This window comes from Xenia sp. Carnegie-2017, unplaced genomic scaffold, assembly GCF_021976095.1.
Source record: "Xenia sp. Carnegie-2017 unplaced genomic scaffold, XeniaSp_v1 HiC_scaffold_19, whole genome shotgun sequence".
NCBI lineage: Eukaryota > Metazoa > Cnidaria > Anthozoa > Malacalcyonacea > Xeniidae > Xenia > Xenia sp. Carnegie-2017.
Window position 1 is genome coordinate 5,406,795 of NW_025813481.1, and position 13,857 is coordinate 5,420,651.

Sequence of the window (13,857 nt, forward strand, 5' to 3'; positions counted from 1 at the left end):
ATGAGTTAAACCTAGTTAGACTTTGATTTCACATTCAAAATGGCTTCAAATCAAATGGGACTGTGGCTAATATCGTGTTGTCCAACTACATTATGTATATACCTTGTGTCATTTCTTTTGGTAGGATTCACATTGTCATCTCGTTTTAGATATTACATCAGATTTTCATGTCTGATTTTATACTATTTTTTGATGAGTTTTGTTATTATTCTCATGACAATGTTCACGCCGGGATCAAGGAATAACATATACAAAATCAGTAAAGTGGTTCGTTGGACAGATATCATATGGGGAATCAAATATAATATTAATGGAATAGAAAATTTTAAGGAAGGACAAAACTACGTAATTGTGTCGAACCATCAAAGCATGTTTGACATGAACATTGTGCTTAATTTAGCACCGAAAAGGACAGCTTGTGTGGCAAAAAGAGATATTCTATACATTCCCGTTGTGGGGTTCATGTTTTGGTTGATGGGTATGTTTTTAATCAACAGAAAAAACCATGATAAAGCAGTCGATATGTTAAATGCTGCTGCAGAAGCGATGAAAAGAGAAAAGGTGTGTGTTGCTAAGTTGATTATTTTAGAAGTTTGGTGTAGGTATCTAGTTTTTCTTTCTTTTCAGTTCAATGTACTGATTTTTCCTGAAGGAACGAGGCATCAGGGGAAACATTTGCTTCCGTTTAAAAAAGGGGCATTTCATCTTGCACAGCAAACTCAGGTATGCAATTTTGCATAGTTTCTCAATATCTATGGTGTTGAGGTACATTGCACTTTCAATGTACATTGCGCATTTGTATTTTCAGTTTTCCATATTACCTATTGTGATTTCAAATTATGAAGACATCATTCATTTTGGAAAGTGCAGATTCTCAGCTGGTGAATTATTCCATCAATAGTTGCTTTTATACTGGTGGGAAATTTCTTGATGTTATTTATTTTCTTCTAGGTACAATAAATATTACAATTCTGCCCGAGGTAACAACTGTTGGCCTAAAACCTGATGATGTTCCCAACTTGACACAAAGGGTTCATTCAATCATGGAAAATGAATATGAGAAATAAAATTTAGGGCAATGTATGGGTAATGTGTTCTGTAATATAATATAATTTACCATCGAGTTTTGAATATATTTTCCAAATTATACATAGATTTTATTAATTATTTTTTTGTGACAATCATTCAATACGCATTTTATGTTCTTGGTTTGCAGTTCTCAATACAAATATATTTGATATTTAATGGTGGTTTTTGTCCATCTTTTATGATCATAATCTTCTCTTTCTTCAAAGTACAATTATCTACATTTTTGTTGATTTTCCTTCAACTCAGGTCATTCTAAACCCCAATAGACAACTTAGCATTAAGTTTTTGCAAAGTCATAACTTGTGTTGTTATGTTATTTGCATTTTCAAATACATTCTCCTCGTAAACTAACAAATCTTGTAGGTAGAAAAAATTTCTAGACTGATTATTATCTTTGCTTTTCTGAGCTTCCATCAGTTGTTTTACTAAACAAATGATCCTTTCCATGTCATTCTTGCATAGGAATTCATTGTTGTATTCTACAACTGTCATAAGGAATCTCAATAAAACAGAAGTCAAAAAAGATTCATTTTGCTCTTCTTCTAGACATTGGCTTGCGTCTAACTGTTCCAAAATTGTTTTCACGACATGTTTTATGAGGATTTCTAATTGCTTTATGGCTTTAAATTGTGCATTAGCTAGAAACACAGAGCAGATCTCCATTGCAATAACTAAGTTTCCAGGACAGGCTCCATCTTTACATTGTCGAAGCAATACATTGTTCCATGGATCATTGATCAAGTCCTTGCAAAATTCTTCTAAAGAGAATAACGCTTCCAAGCACTTTAATGCGGAAAGTTTCATAAAGTTATTGACATGTGTCATTGAGTTTTGAGCTGAAACAAGAATCATCCTCAACTGAGACAGGCTAATTGCTGGTCCATCGTTGGTTCCATGATCGCCAGAAATTAACGTAAAGTTAAACGAGTTAAATAACTGAGACGAACTATACGTTTTCAAAACATTTCTCCAGAAGATAGTGGAAGTGAACTGTATCACAACATTGCTGTGAAACAATAATGGTAGAACAGAATTTATATCTACCACAACTCTAATCTTCGTTGTAATACCATGAATGTTCTGTAACCGTAGTAGACAAGTGATAGCAATCAATGCTGCAGCTAATGAGGAGATTTTCTCAAAGCGATTTAGTTCACTTGATTTGTGGAAAACGTTAATAACGTTGCCAAGAAAAAAGTTGTACTCATTGTGATTTAAAACAAACGAAAGTACTTTTTCAGAACCGAAGCTTGAATCCGTGACGACACAAGCGTTGACGAAATTTATACAACGAACTTGTATTTGTGAAGAATGATCTTTCTGCACGAGAAAGTTTATAACGTGATATAATAACTTCATATAATCGTCATCTAGAGGGCTACACGTGCTATTTGTAACGAGCAAGGTTAGAAACTTTAACACGCTCAAGATATTCATCTTTGGAAATGATTCTACGGCTTGTGTAATGAATATTTTCTGCAAGGCTTGCTTCAGTTGTGCTAGTGTAGAATGTACAGTATCAAGGTTACACTTTTGAAGTATTTCGTGGATAACCTTCAATATTTTCTCTTGACCATTGGCATCAGTTGTGCCAAGAAGAGCCACTAACATTAGCAAAATCTTCGAGTTTTCTTTCATAAGTCTTGTCCAAAAAAAAATCTCATTATCGTCAACGTCGTCTCTCTGAACAAACCATAATTCCAATATTCCTTTTCTAAGTTCAGAATCAACATCAGGGAATAGAAGTATCCATTCCAGTAAGTTGAAATCGTGAAAATACAGGAAACCTAGATCACTAACATTTGCAATCATTCCTTCAGCCAGAATTTTTTGTGCTTTCACTGCAATTGAAGTGTCACTTTTTTCTGTCGACATTTCTCTTATGTATAACTGCGTCAAACATCGTTTCAGTTGTTTGTCACAACGACAATAACTCGTTGGATTGACAATCAAGAATATATTCAAGGCGTGTAACAATTTTGTAGAAGAAACAAGACGATCGCCATGAATAAAGGCTATGTAGAAAATTATAATTATGCACTCCTGAGTGGATCGAAGCTGTTCATCTTTTGATGAATTCTGCTTTAAAATCTCCAGCAATTCTTCTATCGTACCATTCATCCCGGTTAAAGATACCAATATTTTATTTGTGTAATCGCTGGAGTCATTTTTCAGAAGATGACTGCACGACATCATCAAAAACTCGTTTACACAACCCTGTTTCGAAGAAAACTCTTTCTTCATGTGGGCTTTGGTTTCAAGTGCTATCCTCACAAAACAGGAGGAAACAAACTTCTGAATCATTTTGTCTGAACACTCAGGTGAAGCCAGCAAAAGTCTATTTAACATGTCGAAAAATAATGCAGGAATTTCCGTATCATAAAAACTTTTTATGCTGGATATGATGTTTGGAATGCAAACTTGGTCACACATTTGTAGTATATTGGTAGAAAATTTCTTAATGTTCTGTAATATGCATTCTTCAATGGACGCCAGTTTCACTTCAACAGAAGATGGCTGTTTTCTTGCACTCATTATTAAATCTAGGGACTTGATGATAACTTGAATGATGGAGATAATGAGAGATAACTTCCAACCTAAATCATTTAGAAAATCATTTATGTAAAATACTTGCAGTTTTACTTCACATTGCTATGATGAATCTCAGTGGCTCTAACCTTTATTCTCTACACGACTCCATTGCTCATTATTTTCACCAAATATGGTTTCAAGTTTTCGACCAGTAAGATCGACGAGTCCTCGTAGTTCATCATAAGGCAACTCACATCTATAATGTCTTCTATCCAGTATTATTTCCAAACATTTTGTAGCATGCAATGCAACTGTGTCGTCAAAGTTGATCAAACCAATCTTTATTACATCTACACATTTCATAAATTTATCTTGGTTATAAATCAACTGCAACTCACGAGGACTGTTCTCAAAAATCTTCCTCAGAACTGCATAACCTTCTTTTAGCATTTCAAAGTTCTTAGTTTCAGCCGTTGTCCACAACACAGAAATTAAAGTATCAAAACCATAGACCACGTGACCTTTAGAGTACATCTCCGTAAAATCTAATAAACTTGAGATGGTTTTCAAACCTAGCACAACTAATGCATCGCTTTTTGACGAAAAAACCTCAAAAATGAAACATGTTAGATCACTATTGATAACTGTTTCATCTATCTCCAGTAAAGCGTTAGTACAATGTACTGCAATTGTTTGTACGAGTTCTACAGGCGATAGTAATGCTTTCTTAAGACACGTCAAAATTTTATCTTTGTTGCATGTTATTGCTTTAGATAAATTAACAAAGTTTTCTTTCTTCGTGAGACTTCGAAGAAAAGCAATAGAATTGATTTGCAGTTTTTCTGAGACAGCAGTCAGCAGTACATCACAACAATCACGGAGAACCATTTCAGTAGTTTCCAATGGAGTTTTCATGCAACATGTTTCATTACGATACAAATGAGTTAGAATGAAGAATAATGAACTTCTGACTATTTCGTCAGGGTATGATGTCCATTTTCCAAGAAAACTGACAACATCATGATGTATTATCGTCTCAGTTAAACCAGGGATGCTTTGCAAAAGTTTACCTAACAGATCCAAATGTGCAGTAACTTTGAGGACGTTTTGAGCTGTAGTCAGAGTTGCAATTATTTTATCAACGACAGTGTTGACGAAAGCTTCTGATTTTAATGTGAAGCAAAGTTGGTGAATTATTTCAACTGCGAACGAAACCTGTGAAGCCGTTGTATTTTGCGGTTCAAGTATTTCCCAAAGGCATGATAACAAATGCTTTAAAATCTTTTCGTTACCCAATAAAATTTCCAAAAATTCTCCGTTTTTGATGAGTTTCAACATTTCTTGGAGTGTCTGAGTTTTTCGAATAGAAGGTTCATTTTTCTCTTCTATTATTTCAACAAGACATGCAAAACAGACTAACACAAAGTGATCACCTTTTCGTAGCCAAAATTTATCGTGATTTGAATGATTTACTGTGAAGAATGACAAACATCCAGTGTTGGAATTCATTTTTGAAATATCTATAGAAGTAAAAAGCAAAAAAGTTTCACTTTTTTGGAAGCGCAGGAAGAAAAAAAACACGTACATCGAGATATGTCGCCATTGTACTGTACCATGTTTACCTAAAATCACATAAAGTAATGCTTTCTTTTCTTAACTTACCTTGAATCAATAAAATAGGACGAAAACCGGGGATAAAAATTTACTTTGAAAATGAAAAACGCCTTCTTGTCACTTGTGTGATGTTGTGTAAACGATGGCCTGCGTTTATCTGGTCAGCGGCAAAATGACTTTCTACAGTTTAGCGCTTTCGTTTTGTTGTCACGTTGTTATCATAAATTTCGTTTTTGTTTCAACTTCTTTTTATGAAAATGAGTGAAGTATTTCGCTGTATATTTGGTCCTCGTTTGTATAGAACATTTTTGGATAATGGCAGACAGGTAGGTAAATTGTTAGTGATAAATTACTTATCATTGAACATGTTTTGGTTATCATTACTTCATGTCTTTTAAACCAATTTAATGGTTATATATACTTGTACTTGTAGCTAAAGAGCAAAATTGACTTTTTACTTTTTAGTACCGGTTTTATGAGCCCCAAACTTCGGAAAGATGTGCAGATAGAGTCCTTGATGTGGTAAAATAATGTTTTGGTAAAAATATTTGATGATCATGATAAACTCATGACAATCCTGTTTATGCATTCCCCGACAAATTTCATTCCAAGACTTTTTTAAGGCTTCCTACATGTATTCTCTATCTTTCATTGCCTCTCCTGTCATTGGATATTTCATGATAAACAGAGGTATTAATCGTATTATCATATTCATAAATTGACTTGAGTCAAAGAAAAATAGGCAATGAAACTTTACCAATACATTAAATGATACTTCAGGATTGCTCTCCTTGGCTGGTGCTCAAAGTCTTGCTAAATTTGGGATAACGTGTTTCATTATACTGGCTAGTTCATATTGTTTTAGAGGTATGACTTTGTAAGTTTTGTTTACTGAGCTAAGATTTCAGTTTGTGATGTTTCCTGTTTTATATTTTCATCATGGACATGCTTAGGTTATGGACGTTTTACAAATGCTGAATATAAAAAATTTTTGAAGATTTTACTGAATACTAAGAAACCAGAATCAAAACATACTGCTCGAGTAAGGAGTTTATTATTCACATTCCTTTGTGTTTTGATTTTAAATATGTATTAAAATGTTCATTCTGTAGCAACAACTGGCTCTCTATGACTTTGAATTTTCTTCTTGGCCCGTAGACTTTTACTGGAATGAAACAGAGGATACTCTAGACAGAAAGAAGTTTAATAACATCTATAATAACTCTGATGGATCATTTAATTTATTTCAATATATTTTTACTTTACCTCTGAAAATAGCCAGGTGTTTAAATTCTTCACTTTTTTTCCTATGTTTCAATAATCTTTGCCTGTCATAAGGTCTACATATATCAAATGTTTTAGTTATTGAAAATTTAGTGTCTGTTGTTATTCCAACTATTGGCAATACATACCATGTTGTTGCCATAAGCAACAGCCGTACATTCTTTGTTGCCATAACCAGTGTGCCAATTAACGGTGTGCAATGTGCAATTTGCACATCGTTTTAGCTAAAATGAAAACAATTGCATGTCACTTTTTCAAATGATGTGCAAAAATCAGTGGTTTTAACGAAAAACCCTGTTGTAAATCTTATGAATTTGTTCACGTTTAAAAATATATAATAATTAACGTAATATCGATTTGATTATGCCTCTAAAGAAACACTTTTGTCAAAAAAATTGTACATCGTTTTTTCTGAACTAATTCGCACACTGGCCATAAGCAATAGCAGCAATACATATCTAGCATGTTGCTGTTATAACCAATGAGAATTCTTATGATATTTTTTCAGATATGTTGTGGCTCATTATTTTGCGCGACCTCTTATCTACCCTGGTTCAATAAAAATGCTTCAAAATGCCATGGGTTGGTGTGTAGTCACTTTTTTTTTTTTTCATCATTCATATAATCTCTTGTCATTTATTTAGCACCAGCATTGAACGATGGAAGATCCAAATTAATTGCAAAGGTAGTAGAACATATAATTATATTTTTAGAATGGCACTCAATATTAATTTTAGATTTTTGATAAATTACAAAAATGAAGGGTGGATGGAGAGCAAAGCTAAAAGCTGAAGATGGTAATGAAATTGATTCAATGTTCATTGATAATCGATCAAATGATCATGGAAATGGTCAAATACTGGTGAGAAGCACATTGAAAATAGACAAAATCTTCTGCAGATATCACACAATGATATCATATTTTTATATTTTAGGTAATTGGTTGTGAAGGAAATGCTGCTTTCTATGAAGTAGGAACGATAGAAACTCCACTTAATGGTAACAGTCTTATGGTAAACCTTCCTTATGCCACATTATAATCATGTCCATTGATCATTTCTTACAGATGGATATTCTGTTCTTGGTTGGAATCATCCTGGTTTTGCTGGCAGCAGTGGTTTACCTTATCCTATTGCAGAACAAAATGCTATTGATGTTGTTATGAAATATGCCATGAATAGACTTGGATTTCCTGTTGAAAATATTGTATTATTTGCTTGGTCCATTGGTAAAATGAATAATACCTTCAACTTTCTAAGGAATACTCATAATGAAGAAATATGTTTACAGGTGGCTATTCTTCATCTTGGCTGGCAATGATGTATCCTGATGTGAAAGCTCTGGTTTGTTCATCTCATTATTGATAAGATATTAATTTTAAATTACTAAAAAACCTTATTCAATTTCTTTAAAGATACTTGATGCAACATTTGACAGAATAACTCCGCTAGCTGTTGAAAGAATGCCTGAGATAATGAGTATGTTCTTATACATCTTAAAATATTACAATATATTTTAATGTTTTAATTGTTGCAAAAGTCTTAATTTTATACAACTGATTTTGAATTGAATAATTTGAACATGGAAGTATTGTTTTTTGTTTGTGATGTAGATCGTCTAGGTTAATGTGTGTGTTGGTGTTGGTTTTGGTGTTGGAGTTGATTTTGGAGTTGATTTTGGTGTTGATTTTGGTATTGATTTTGGTGTTGATTTTGGTGTTGATTTTGGTATTGATTTTGGTTTTGTGTTGGTTTTGATTTTGTTGTTGGTGTTGGTTTTTGTGTTTATTTTGGCGTTAGTGTTGATTTTTGTTTTGTGTTGGTTTTGTGTTGGTTTTGTGTTGGTTTTGTGTTGGTTTTGTGTTGGTTTTGGTGTGATTCAAAACAGTGAATCTAATGTCGAACCTGACGTTAACTTCTCCCTTCACTCTGAAGGTGACTACTGCTAAGGTTGTAGAAACGTCAGTCAACAACACAAACTGTCCTTTTCTTACCTAGACGGCGAACGTGAAACTTTTCTTTAAATATTTGAAAGCTTTAGTTCGTTAGAAGATGTTCTAATTTTGTACAATATTTCATTATTTTACCAATGTTCCATTTTCAGCATCATTTACACAAAGTGTCGTGCACGACTACTTTCCTCTATACAATGACGAACATGTTAAAAGGTAAAAAAGGATCAATGCATTTTAGTGTTTTCTACTTTATAACCTACATCAAATCATTTGTAGATATTCGGGACCAATCCTCCTGTATCGTCGAACAAGAGATGAAATTATCTCCACTGTGTACGTATGAGTATATATTGAAGTTTGAATTTACATTGAATATGTTGTATCTTCATCATATGTTGTATCTTCTCTAGTCCTTATGACATCAAAACTAATCGTGGAAATTTTTTATTAGTGGAATTATTAAAATCAAGGTTTATGCTTGAAATTATTTTATTTCTCTTCGTTAGCATTGTAATTTCTCATTGTTATTACTGGCTTTTTTTGTAGATATCCTAATCTGATTAGCGAATCTACAATTGAGAAGCTGAGCATGTTTTTATCAGCTGAAAATATAATAGCTAAACGTAAGAATGATATATATATACATATCTTCCCTTCATTGTAATCTTATGTAAGAAATTTTAAAATTCACAATATTTATGTTTAATTTGATTTTGTCGCGTGATCAGAGGCTATTATTGCAACTCTGGAAATTAATTACAAGAATTGTGAAATGTTGATGAAAAGTTACCAGGAAGAAAATGGAAAGCAGTTTCCTTGCTTTATTGGTAAAATTTTTTTCTTTCTAAATGATTTGTTATTGGACTACGTGGAATATTACATCATTTCATATAAAATGTTTTTGTCGTTTTAGGAGAAAATTATCATGATGACGATAAAAAGAAAATGTTGATATTTTTGGTAAGTTCGAACGCATTTTAATAACAATGACATGTAGCAAAAACAACGCACTTAAGTCAGTCGAACGTGGTGTCTGCGACAAAAACGTCACATGTCGTAAATGAAAACAATTTTAATGACCTGTTATTGCATACTGTTTTCATGTGACGTACGATAGTGTGTATGTATGTAAAGCAAATTCCAAGACAGAAAATTTAATATAAAAATTACATATTGTTTAGGCATCTCGCTATATGATTGATGTAGATGTCACGCATTGTACGCCTTTACCTAAAGGAACATTTCAGATTCCTGGGGTTGTATAAAACATTTTTTGTTTATCTTTTATGAATAGTTTGATAGTAACCTGTGAAATGACGCGTTTTTATCTGATTGAATATTTAATCGTGGAAACCAATCAAAATCATTTGAATGTTGGCTCACGCTGCCTTATTTAATCGTCGTCGTTTTTTTAGAAATTTATGATGTAAAAGTATAATTTCAAACACGTGCATCTTGACGGTAAAATTATGACAATTTACGTTTGTTTTTACCGTCATGTATTTACGAATGAGCGTTTGTTATGTCATTATTTACGAAGTGGCGTTTGTTTGTTTTGTTGTGATACACTTTGACGTGTCATTTCAGCAATATATTAATTTTCGAATGTATTATCACACGTAGGACTTTAATAACAAATTATGATTTGTTTTCAGATTTTGCAGGTGGTCTGTTGGCTTTATTGAATAAAAATTACAAAAATTTTGCCACGCAGGCGTGAAGAACGTTTTACCCTAATGGCGACATGTGTTAGCTATAATGTGTTTGTAGTTAACGTTTATTTTCGTGAAACAAAGCTTCTTTATTCATTGTTATGGCGTCAATGGTCTGTGCTGGTACTGGTCAATACCTGTAAACATGTTTTGTTTTTGACTAAATACTTTGTCTTGTTACGTGTTATGTAGACGTAATGACACGTGCATCTTATGAGACTATAAATAAACCCCTTCGGACAAACACACAGTCACATTCAGACACACTGTCGTTTGTTTTAAAGCTTAATACTTTATTTTGCTTCTTTGGTACATTTGACTTTCTACTTCAATTATTTTTCCTCGAAATCTTGAATAATGGCTACAGAGTACAGAAATCCCACTGAAATCATCGTGAATCACATCATTTCATCTGCAGATATTCAAAAACGAAATCAAGCATTGTTTGCTGGCGATTTATTGAAGACAATGGATATCACAGCGTGTATTTCAGCTGAAAGACACGCCAAACTGCCTTGTGTAACTCTGATGATGGACGATCTCGTAGTTAGCAAGGATTTATACAAAGGTCAGGTCGTAAATGTCACCGCAAAGTTGACTCGTGCATTTGGCTCCAGCATGGAGGTCGTTGTCGATGTTCATCTCAAGGATATGTTTACAGATGAAGATGTGCAAGTGTGTCAGGCGTATTTCGTGTTTGTGGCCCTGGCTAAAGTTGGTAAAGCCAAACTCACTCATCTTGATCCTGTAACATACGATGAACGTTTAGAATACGCATTGGCTTATGAACGACGTCGATTGAGATACGCCGCAAGAAACGCAGCTAAAGCAAAATCTGCTAAAAAAAATGCTGACTCATCGACTGTGGCAAATTTTGATGCAATTTCTCCTGGTGAGGTCACCATGAAGGATACAGCTGTTGAAAGTACAGAATTGGTTGCACCTAATGACGCCAACCATCATCAAACGACGTTTGGTGGTCAAATCATGGCTTGGTTAGTTTCCTTATGCACCATCTCTGCCACCAAGCTTTGCAAGAAATCGCCCACCATCGTCGAGCTTGATGGTGTGCATTTTCTTGCAAAGTCAGTTGTTGGTGATCGGTTGCTGTTTAAGGCCATGGTCAACAAAACCTTTGATGACAAAACCTTTGAAGTTGGTTGTCGTGTTGAGTCAAGATCACTTGAAGGAAACATTGCGCACATTAACAGTGCTTACATCACCTTTGCCCTCCTTGATGAAAAGAAGCAACCTCTGGATGTGCCTGTTGTCAAGGCTACAACTGCAGATGAGTTGAAACGACAAGGCAATGCCGTTATCAGACGTCAGAATAAGATCGCCAAAGAAAAAATTCTAGGGAAAACTGGTCCTGCTTTGACTGTACCGTGGACGCAAAAAGCAAGTGATATGTTGGCTTTCCACAATGTCTCCGCTGTCAAAAGAATGTATCACATGTCATTCACTGAAATCCAGAAGATATGCGATTGTGAAGTGTCATCACACAAGCAGGATCATATCACGTGTTTCAAAGTGGAAACATCAATTGGTAAACCAGCTGCGGATGTTTTCAAAGCAGTTCAGTTGGAAACACGTGCATGCTGGGATATCATTATTAGCCAGTCGAAGCTTGCGCAGAAGATAGACGAGGACGATAACCTCTATTATGTTATTTTAGCCTCTTCATTTGACGGTGATAAGAGTTCCAGCAAACCTGGCGATTATGTCGTCATGGAATCATTTCGTCCTGCTGTAGAAAAAGATGTTTACGTTGTTGCCTACCGCTCAGTCAGCCTTGAATCATACCCTGAAAGCGATCAGTATAAACGCCAGGCAGATTTAAGTTCTGGCTTTGTGATTTCTCAATCCGCTAGTGATCCCAACCAATCAACGTTAACCTTCGTCTTTCAAGTTACCAATGAAGCGGCTGCTCTTATCTTGCCAAATATTCAGAAGAATATCCAATTTTTTTCTCAACGCATGCAAAAACTTCGCGAATATCTGAAAGTATAACTGAAAAACAATGATAACGTGTTTGAAAAACATTTTAATTCCTTACAGTTTTGTTGTCCCGACCATTGTCGTGACATTGTAGAGTATACCTTAATACCGTGTCTTACACCAAGTAGTCAAATTTTAGAAATGAGTTGTAATTTCACAAAGCGAAATAAAATTATACATTTTTGTTTCTCTGTGAATTTGTTTTTTTGCTCCTGCAAACAATTCAAGTAAAATCATGCTTAGAAGGAAATTGACTAGAATTCAACTTTGTCGTGATGATATAGAAGAATACGACGCCATAAAAAGACAAAACTTGGCAAAAAGTAGAAGGGAACATCAGACCAGCAATTCAATCCCGATAAATGAATTAAAAAAAACTCAAAGTGAACGAGTAGCTGAAGTTCATCGAAGAATTGGATATCAACCAGAAACTGTTCCTGCTGATGGAACTCAAAGGCTTGTTTAAAGATATTTACTTGGTATGTACTTGTTGAATGCGTAATGTACCCCCGTTTTATTTAGTAGTTCGCCATTGTTGACGGGGGTAGACAAGATTTTGGTATAATCACACCTTTCACTTTACTGTTCTTGTCAAAAAAATTTGTTGTGGAAAGTTCACAAGAAATATTACAATCATAAATAAAATATAGAATTTTCATTTATTTTTCCCTTGGCAATATATGGTGATTTATGATTCGAAAGTTTGAATCACCAACACAGATGTTTCAATTCAGTCATAGCTTGCTGTCATTAGTAAATCATATTGCATTTAACTCTACATAATACAAGTAAATTTATACATTTAACTTAGCATGCCCACACTTGTGTTCTTTCAGTGCAGAATTTTCCAGAAAATTCATAATTCTCAATTCTGGTCAAGAATTTTCTTCTATGAGTGCAGAACTTTTAGATGTTTGTCCAGTTATCACGAAAACCTTTTGTGGACTGTTGTCATTGTGTTGTCAATTTTCCTCCTGAAGAACTGTTGCTATTGTGTTGTCAATTTTCTTCTGAAGAACTGTTGCCATTGTGTTGTCAATTTTTCTTCTGAAGAACTGTTGCCATTGTGTTGTCAATTTTCCTCCTGAAGACCGTTCCCATTGTGTTGTCAATTTTCCTCCTGAAGACTGTTCCCATTGTGTTGTCAATTTTCCTCCTGAAGAACTGCTGCTATTGTGTTGTCAATTTTCCTCCTGAAGAACTGTTGCTATTGTGTTGTCAATTTTCCTCCTGAAGAACTGTTGCTATTGTGTTGTCAATTTTCCTCCTGAAGAACTGTTGCTATTGTGTTGTCAATTTTCCTCCTGAAGAACTGCTGCCGTTGTGTTGTCAATTTTCCTCCTGAAGCACTGTTCTTATTGTGTTGTCAATTTTCAGCACTTCCTTATTTAAAACGAGGTACTTTATTTCAATTTTGTTGCTTCATGTTTATATACCTCAAGCATATAAGATGGTTTTCTTTTTTGCAATGGCTTCAATTTTCTTTCAAGAGCACGCGAGTACAGCAAAGACGTTAATGTCATTCTTTGTTGATTTTTTACATCTAAATCCAGCACAAAATCATTATCATCTTCACTGGTGTTGCTATTGGCATCGCTACATTCCAGTGTACTGTCCATATTTTGACCATCTAAAGCTTCATCATCAGCAAAACCACTGTCTTCGTTGCTTTCA

At 34.2% G+C, this 13,857-nt stretch overlaps 4 protein-coding genes and 1 long non-coding RNA gene across 7 annotated transcripts; 3 read left to right on the forward strand and 2 right to left on the reverse strand.

Annotated features, from left to right (window-relative positions):
* The first annotated feature begins 20 nt into the window (after positions 1–20).
* Positions 21–1,245, forward strand: LOC124438402 (1-acyl-sn-glycerol-3-phosphate acyltransferase alpha-like). The gene is made up of 4 exons (XM_046988538.1): positions 21–561; positions 628–723; positions 809–881; positions 952–1,245. The coding sequence occupies exons 1-4, from the start codon at positions 40–42 to the stop codon at positions 1,065–1,067; spliced, it is 807 nt and encodes a 268-aa protein (XP_046844494.1). The 5' UTR covers positions 21–39; the 3' UTR covers positions 1,068–1,245.
* Positions 1,246–1,341: 96 nt separating this feature from the next.
* LOC124439340 (meiosis inhibitor protein 1-like) lies at positions 1,342–5,237 on the reverse strand. Its single transcript, XM_046989564.1, has 3 exons — positions 5,207–5,237; positions 3,768–5,141; positions 1,342–3,686 (listed from the first exon to the last, which is right to left on the reverse strand). The coding sequence occupies exons 1-3, from the start codon at positions 5,235–5,237 to the stop codon at positions 1,342–1,344; spliced, it is 3,750 nt and encodes a 1,249-aa protein (XP_046845520.1).
* A 179-nt stretch (positions 5,238–5,416) lies between these two features.
* LOC124438398 (phosphatidylserine lipase ABHD16A-like) lies at positions 5,417–9,983 on the forward strand. Of its 2 annotated transcripts, none has more exons than XM_046988531.1 (20): positions 5,417–5,561; positions 5,701–5,773; positions 5,859–5,925; positions 6,016–6,102; positions 6,189–6,277; positions 6,348–6,517; positions 7,028–7,101; positions 7,164–7,204; positions 7,283–7,381; positions 7,455–7,518; positions 7,586–7,747; positions 7,810–7,862; positions 7,934–7,997; positions 8,623–8,686; positions 8,750–8,806; positions 8,884–8,943; positions 9,020–9,096; positions 9,202–9,300; positions 9,387–9,433; positions 9,655–9,983. In XM_046988531.1, the coding sequence occupies exons 3-20, from the start codon at positions 5,868–5,870 to the stop codon at positions 9,736–9,738; spliced, it is 1,449 nt and encodes a 482-aa protein (XP_046844487.1). In that variant the 5' UTR covers positions 5,417–5,561; positions 5,701–5,773; positions 5,859–5,867; the 3' UTR covers positions 9,739–9,983. The 2 variants fall into 2 exon arrangements, with proteins under 2 accessions (XP_046844487.1, XP_046844486.1); XM_046988530.1 differs by having other exon boundaries at positions 5,701–5,757.
* Positions 6,268–9,210, reverse strand: LOC124438404. Of its 2 annotated transcripts, XR_006946069.1 has the most exons (5): positions 8,734–9,210; positions 7,584–7,648; positions 6,648–6,743; positions 6,502–6,575; positions 6,268–6,422 (listed from the first exon to the last, which is right to left on the reverse strand). It is a non-coding gene; the product is annotated as an uncharacterized LOC124438404 (long non-coding RNA). The 2 variants fall into 2 exon arrangements; XR_006946070.1 differs by lacking the exon at positions 8,734–9,210 and having other exon boundaries at positions 7,584–7,657.
* Positions 9,984–10,162: 179 nt separating the features above from the next.
* Positions 10,163–12,370, forward strand: LOC124438396 (acyl-coenzyme A thioesterase 11-like). The gene has a single exon (XM_046988527.1). It carries the CDS (start codon positions 10,543–10,545, stop codon positions 12,193–12,195), a length of 1,653 nt encoding a protein of 550 aa, XP_046844483.1. The 5' UTR covers positions 10,163–10,542; the 3' UTR covers positions 12,196–12,370.
* Positions 12,371–13,857: the final 1,487 nt, after the last annotated feature.

Coding starts and splice junctions, on each gene's coding strand:
- LOC124438402 (XM_046988538.1), top strand. CDS start 40: ATGGCTTCAAATCAAATGGGACTGTGGCTAATATCGTGTTGTCCAACT. Junction 562..627: donor AAGCGATGAAAAGAGAAAAG/GTGTGTGTTGCT, acceptor CTTTCTTTTCAG/TTCAATGTACTGATTTTTCC. Junction 882..951: donor AAAGTGCAGATTCTCAGCTG/GTGAATTATTCC, acceptor ATTTTCTTCTAG/GTACAATAAATATTACAATT.
- LOC124439340 (XM_046989564.1), bottom strand. CDS start 5,237: ATGGTACAGTACAATGGCGACATATCTCGAT. Junction 5,142..5,206: donor CAATGGCGACATATCTCGAT/GTACGTGTTTTT, acceptor TTACTTCTATAG/ATATTTCAAAAATGAATTCC. Junction 3,687..3,767: donor GAGTCGTGTAGAGAATAAAG/GTTAGAGCCACT, acceptor TAAATGATTTAG/GTTGGAAGTTATCTCTCATT.
- LOC124438398 (XM_046988530.1), top strand. CDS start 5,487: ATGAAAATGAGTGAAGTATTTCGCTGTATATTTGGTCCTCGTTTGTAT. Junction 5,758..5,858: donor CAGATAGAGTCCTTGATGTG/GTAAAATAATGT, acceptor GACTTTTTTAAG/GCTTCCTACATGTATTCTCT. Junction 7,102..7,163: donor AATGCTTCAAAATGCCATGG/GTTGGTGTGTAG, acceptor TCATTTATTTAG/CACCAGCATTGAACGATGGA.
- LOC124438396 (XM_046988527.1), top strand. CDS start 10,543: ATGGCTACAGAGTACAGAAATCCCACTGAAATCATCGTGAATCACATC.